Raw genomic sequence first — 6,681 nt, 5'->3', positions numbered from 1 at the left:
AGTTCATGATCGAGACAACTTAATATATATTTTCAAGTATATATTAAGTATCTACTAGATATTTCTAGAGGGAACAAAAATGATACAGTCCTTGCTGTTAAGGAATTATGTATTTGGAAAAACAAAACCATAGCTATAATAAAATGTAATAAATTCTACAGAAGAGGTATAATGGAGCATTAAATAAAGGGAACTACAAAGGGGTCAAGTTAACTGACTCTTAAGATAGAGCATGGAAAAGGGAAAAAGGGAGTGACTAGAACAAAGTTAACAGCCTTTTATTCCATACTCGGTGTTTGAACTTGGTATCATAGTGCATGAGTACAACATTACAGGTTTATAAGCAGAAAATGAAATGACCAGATACATAAAAGAAACTCACTTATTTTTTAAAAAATATTTTAATTTTTTAAAATATTGGTCTACCTAGAACTTCATTACAATTTGAAAGCAAGGCAAAATTATATAAATCTTAAATATTAGTAAACATTAACATATACCTATCAAAAAGCACTTTAAAGCCTTAAAGAGCTTTGAATCATCTTTGAAATATTTTAATTTCTAGAAATACAGCAGAACATTCTTCCTCATAAGGCTTTAAAGAGTTTCATTGAATTGTGAAATATTCATGGTGTGGTTAAGATGGATTGAAGAGGCAGAATCTATAGTCATATGACTTTGTTTTTAAACAAATGATGATGTCATTTTCATAAATGAATTCAGCTAGGAAGAATATAAATTATTGAATGTCTTAAGGTATGCATTTTTACCTAGTTCTCAGTTGATACAGTATAAAATGGCACATTCCAAAAATTACATGCGGAGAGCAATCCTTTTCTCACCCTATGTGTCCATATATTCCCATGACATCAACGATTAAAGTGTTTACTGCCTTGAGCTCAGTCAAGGTCTAGCATGATTTTAATATGATTCTTTTATTGGCCTGTAAGGTTGTGGCATAACTGATTTTATGTAGAATAGGTAGTTCTCATTTCTTAACTAGTTGCTTGGATCTTTCTCTTCCACGTTGAGTACAGTATCCACAGTTATTCCTATGTCCTGCAATGACCAGCCTCCCTCCACTTCCAGAGGCCTTCTGGGAAAGGAAGTAAACAGGCTGTATAGGGATGTGTGGTACCCAATTTTCGTCATCCAGTCAAATAAGACCTAAAATGTAAAAAAACATAGTTATCAAATACTATACACTCTTATGTCCCTCAGGATCACCATGACATTTTACCATTTTACAGAACTTTCCTACCTTTCAAAGGAACTTTCTAGAATGTAAAGGAAAATAGTATGCCATGGATTTTGAGATATGAATAACCTTTAATACATTTTGTTTAAGGCCTAGGGACTACAGGCACCCACAGACAGCAGAGGCATTTAACAATTAGGAAAGTCCCAACGATAGAGGTTGGAAAGATTATTCAATATAAAGATTGAGAACAAAAGGTTAACATTTGGGAAAAATAATGATTTAGATCATAATCTAAGCCACAACAAAATCACTCAGGAACTTCGTCACAAAGGATGTGTCCAGGCCCCAGAGACTCTACCTTATGATAGCATGATTTTCAGTGGGTCAGCTCTATGAATTTATAACATTCCCTGTCATGAATATTCTCATAGTAATTGTCCAAATTTTCAATTACTAGTGCCTAAAAACAACACTGTTTTTGTGTATGCCAAAGAAAGATCTGTTGCCTTAGGAAGAAAGTTGTATGACCTTAGAATAAATAACTCATAAATGAAACTAATGACCCCGAAGATGTATTTTTATATATTTTAAAGATATATACTGGTAAATTATTTCATAGGAACACAGGTCCAATTTACATTCACATGAACAATTAATGAGAACCCCTGTTGTACCCACACACTGGGCAAAACTGGGTACTACGTTTTTTTAATTTAGTTTCAAGTATGCAGTACATTGGTTAGACGGCTATGTAGTTCATAAAATGATCCCCCCAGTTGCACCCTCCCTCCCCTGACCCTCCACCTAGCCAGTGTATTAATGCTAACTGCATGCCCCATGCCATGCTCCCCATCCCTGTGATCATTCATCAGCTACTAATGTGTACTTCTGTAGCCCTTCATCCCATTCTCCCAGTTCCCCAAACCCCCCTTCCCTCTGTCCAATACCAAACTGTCCACATTATTTGTGAGTCTGTTTTTAATTAGTTTGTTCTTTTTATTCCTTAAATTCTGCATATAAGTGAAACATATAGTGTTTATCTTTCTCTGTCTGACTTAAATACATTCTAGGTCCATCAAAGCAATATTTTTTCATCCCCTCCCTTTTCATATGGAGGGGTCTTGTTTTCTTATCCTTTCAGCCACTCTATCTTTTGGTTGGAGCACTTAATTCTTTTCCATTTAAGGTACTTATTGATAGGAATGTAGTTGTTACCATTTTTTATTCCCGTTTTTTGATACATATTTTTTTCTTCTTAAAGAAGGCCCTCCATTTCCTGTATAATGGTTTGATGGGGATAAATTCCTTTAGCTTATTTTTGTCTGGGAAGCTCTTTATCTGTCCTTCAATTCTAAATGATAGCTTTGCTGGATAAATTATTCTTGGTTGTATATCCTGGGTCTTCATCCTGTCGAATATTTTTTGTCAAGCCCTTCTGTCCTGCAATTACTTTTGAGAAATCAGCTGCCAGTCTTATGGGTGTTCCCTTGTAGGTAACTATCTGCTTTTCTCTTGCTGCTTTTAATATTCTTTTTTTGTATTTAACCTTTGGCATTTTAATTATGATGTGTCATGTTGTGGGCCTCTTTGGATCCCTGATTTTTGGAATTCTCTTAGCTTCCAGGGGTTTTATGTCCATTTCTTTCACCAGGGTAGGGAAGTTTTCCATCATTATTTCCTCAAACAGCTGTTCAACATCTTGATTTTCTTCAGTTATGCCAATCAAATGGATATTTGGACCCTTAATAGTGAGTGTCCCATATGCTCCTTAAATTATTTTCATAGTCTTGGCGTCTCATCTCTTGCCATTCTGATTGTGTGTCCTTGGCTTTCCCATCCTCTAGACAGAGCATTTGATCCTTTTCTTTATTCACTTTGTTTATTCCTTTGTTTATGCCATTTCATATACTTCTCATGTTAATGTTTTCTTCATTTCAGACTCGTTCTCTTTTATAATTTCCATTTTAATTTTTATGATTTTGATCTCTTTGTTGAAGTTCTCACTGAATTTATCTATACTTCCCATAAGTTCATTGAGCATCTTTATAACCAGTGTTTTGAACTCTGCATCTGTTAGTTTACTTGACTCCATTATATCTGGACCTCTGTTCTGTTTTGTCATATAGTTTCTGCTTATTTGTCTTCCAATTTTGGCTGCCTTTCCATGTCTGTTTCTAGGTACTAAGCAAAGCACCTAAGTCACCTGGTCTTATTAGTGTGGATTTGTGACGTAGCTGTCCAATGGCACAGTCCTGAGAGGGGCTCAGCTACAGGCCAAATTTAGCCCAAGCCTCTTCCCCTCCGGGACCACTTGTTAAGATTCAGCAAGCAATCCACAGATGCTGTGCTTACAGTTGCCTCAAAACGCCATGCCAGAAACTGAGGCCTGCTGCCTCCAGTATGAATCTAGGCAGTGCTCAGCAAGGAGCACCTGACTTGCTGAGGATACACCTGGATGTGGCTTGGGTGGGGCCAGAGTTGGGAGATATGGGGTTTCAGGGAATCCTCTGGGCAGAGCAACCTCTGTTACCCAGTTTGATGATGCCAAGCTATGGCGGTACTGGGATGGGGAGGGCTCAAGAGAGGAACAATGGATATCGCCGGCACTTCTGTACAGGGTGAGTCTCACCTCAGCCCTCACTCTGACAATGTCTCCCTGTTAGTCCCTGGTGCCCCCTGAGCACAGCCTAATTGGCACTGGCGCTCAGAGCGAGCAGGTCCATAACTGCGAAAATCCGAAAATCCGGATGCGGCCCCTTTAAAAAGTTTCTGCCACTGCTGCTGCCGCCGCAGCCTCAGCCTCCGTCTAACTCAGCTGCTCTGGACCGGGAAGCTCCGTGTCCTTGCCCCGTCCTACATTCTGCCATTGCAGGGTGATTTCTTGGATTTCTCCCTACTTGTATGGCTTGTTCATCTAGATCCCAGGCGATTTTTCCTTGCTGCTGCTCCTTGTTTCCGTCACAATTTTGATTTGGTTGCCAGAGGGATGAACAGAGCCTCTATCATCTATGCCATTTTTTTTCTCCCTGGGTACTATTTTTTTTTTTTTTTTTTACTCTTGAACAATCTGATAGGTAGAAAATGACATCCCGTTTTAATTATCACTTGTTTAATTCTAAGTGAGGCCAGGCATCTTTTACATATTTTTATCTGTTACTTAGTGTGGACACCAGGCCTGACTGGCCCAAAGTCTGGCTGTGATCCAAGGTCTGGCTGTGATCCAGGCCCACGGCTAGGAATAGAACCCCAGACTTAGAAAATATGTAAGCATACTTCAGCTTATTGCATCACGCATGTGTGGCTGAATGCCACTTTTCTACTCTGGTATGTGAAGAACCATGCGGTCCCCTGGAGAAGAAGGGGAGCAGGATAAGACCGCATGCCCCGTGCAACAGACTGCACTCCCCAGTAGAACTGTACTTCTCAACAGAAGTGGACTCCGCACAATAAAGTTAGTGCCTGCCGTTTCATCCTCATGTCTGCCTCTTGTGCATTCTTCCAACTGGGCATCACGTCTCAAAGCTTCTGGGTCAGCTCAGCAATACCCCTGACCCTGACCCTGACACTTGGTCTTTCTTCTTTAGGAAATTTTTCATGTTTTTTATCTACCATTCTACTGAAGTGTTTATCTTTTCCTTAATTTGTATAGCTCCTTATAAAGAAATGACTATCATATAGGTAGTAAAATTTTTTTCCAAATTTTCTTTTTTTTAAATTTATTTTTCAATTACAGTTATAGGTTTACCACAACATAGTGATTAAACATTTACCTTACAAATCTAGTACTTATCTGAAAACATACATAGTAATTACAATATTACAATATTGACTGTATTCCTTGTGCTGTATTTTACATCCCTGTGACTATTTTTATAATTGATAATTTGTACTTCCCCTTTCATCTTTTTCACTCCTAAATTTTTCTTTAACTTTATAAACTTTCTGTATAGAACTGAAAAATTTTATGTAGTCAAATCCATCAATATCTTTCATTATGGTTTATAAGCATTCTTGTCATAGGTTCTATGCAACAATCAAGATAAAAACTTATTAGGTACATGTTTTTAATGAATGCATGATTATATGTTTAAATGTATTCAAAAATAGAAATATACCAAAATATTAGTTATTAGCTTTGGTGTCAGACTGCAGATCATAATTTTTTTCTCTCTACTTTTCTATATTTTCCAAAGTATTGCTAATGAACACAGTATTGTTTTTAAGAGAAAAAAAATTTTTTAAGAGAACAAAAGGAAATAAGTCCTAGAAAATGATCTGAAAATTACATATAAGCAAAGGGGCTTAGGTTAATAATCCATCAGGAGTCATGGGAACAAAGTTAATACTGGCTGCTTCCTAAGGATTTGAAAGCAGCTTGCCCACAAAGCTATGATTAAGTAATTAAAACAAACAAACAAACAAAAAACAAACAAATAAAAAAATAGGAAAAGAACTGAAAAAAATTTCAATGCAGAACAGTTTAAATGGATCCAGCATGCTACATTTACAAAATTCTATAACATAGAGTACTTATAAATTATAATACATGTAAGTGTATTGCTAATTTCAACACAAATATTTCCCAAAATATGTAATTTCTCACCTGGGAGCTGTAAGACTTAAAAAACCTTCTCCTCGGGATGCTCCCACTTGGACATCGGAGAGCAACAGTAACTACCTGAGGAATAAAAATGTTCAGATATGAATTCCAATCCACTGCTCTTTGCAATCTAAAATTACTACTCAAGTGAAACATCCGTAATTATAAAAGCTCATGTGGGGTTTTGTAGGAACTTAGCTCTGGTAATAGACCAACGAAGATGCAGATAAAATTAACTCTAAACAGAAATAATTTTCTGAAACTGAAAAACATCTTCCTACTAATTGAGATCAGTGACAGAGCCTTCCAGAGGGGGCACCAGAGACTAACAACTCTGTCTGCCCAGTAATGTGCAGACTGCAGTTGTGCTTCAAAAGTTACCTACTAAACCAAGATCCAATGCCACCTCACAGTATACAGCAACAGAAACATTAGATTGGAAGTAAACGAAAAGTTACCCTGTTCACTTTATCACTATAGGCTGTGCACCATGCCTACATCACCTAAGCAAATGAGCCTAGAGTCAGTCCTGGCTGCTGGGAGCTCTGAGACCTCTCCTGGGAGCAGTCTTGCTTTAATTGTGTTACATATCGAGTTTCCCCATAATATTTCCTTTGATAAAACAGTGAAACAGCTAAAAAGAGCTTGCAAACTGCTAGTACGTTAAGAGACATTCCAAAAAGAAAAGATGATGAATTAGTCATTTATTCTGATGTTTACTATTTACCTGTCAAGAAACCCTTTCTTACAGTTAACATTATCATAACTGTCCTGGGAGTTAATGTGGGCATCATATGGAAATGGTGGTTTCACAGCAGCAGTTACCCCCTTCAGGAAAGCCATGTTAGCAAATATTTCCATTCAAGTAGGTATGGTATTT

The 6,681-nt window shown here is 37.2% G+C and overlaps 1 protein-coding gene across 1 annotated transcript in view; it reads right to left on the bottom strand.

The window, feature by feature from the left end:
* Positions 1-262: 262 nt before the first annotated feature.
* The window catches only part of UBXN8 (UBX domain protein 8), a 22,782-nt gene continuing 16,363 nt past the window's right edge, over positions 263-6,681 (bottom strand). Inside the window, exons 7-8 of the mRNA XM_016136148.2 lie at positions 5,805-5,879; positions 263-1,167 (exon numbers count right to left, since the gene is read on the bottom strand). Of these exons, the coding sequence (XP_015991634.1) occupies positions 1,000-1,167; positions 5,805-5,879 (243 nt within the window). The 3' untranslated portion in view covers positions 263-999. The remainder of the gene's footprint in view (positions 1,168-5,804; positions 5,880-6,681) is intronic.

This window comes from Rousettus aegyptiacus, unplaced genomic scaffold (genome assembly GCF_014176215.1).
Source record: "Rousettus aegyptiacus isolate mRouAeg1 unplaced genomic scaffold, mRouAeg1.p scaffold_m13_p_11, whole genome shotgun sequence".
NCBI classification, from domain to species: domain Eukaryota; kingdom Metazoa; phylum Chordata; class Mammalia; order Chiroptera; family Pteropodidae; genus Rousettus; species Rousettus aegyptiacus.
Note: the sequence above shows the minus strand (reverse complement) of the source record. Positions and strands in the feature narration are given on the sequence as shown.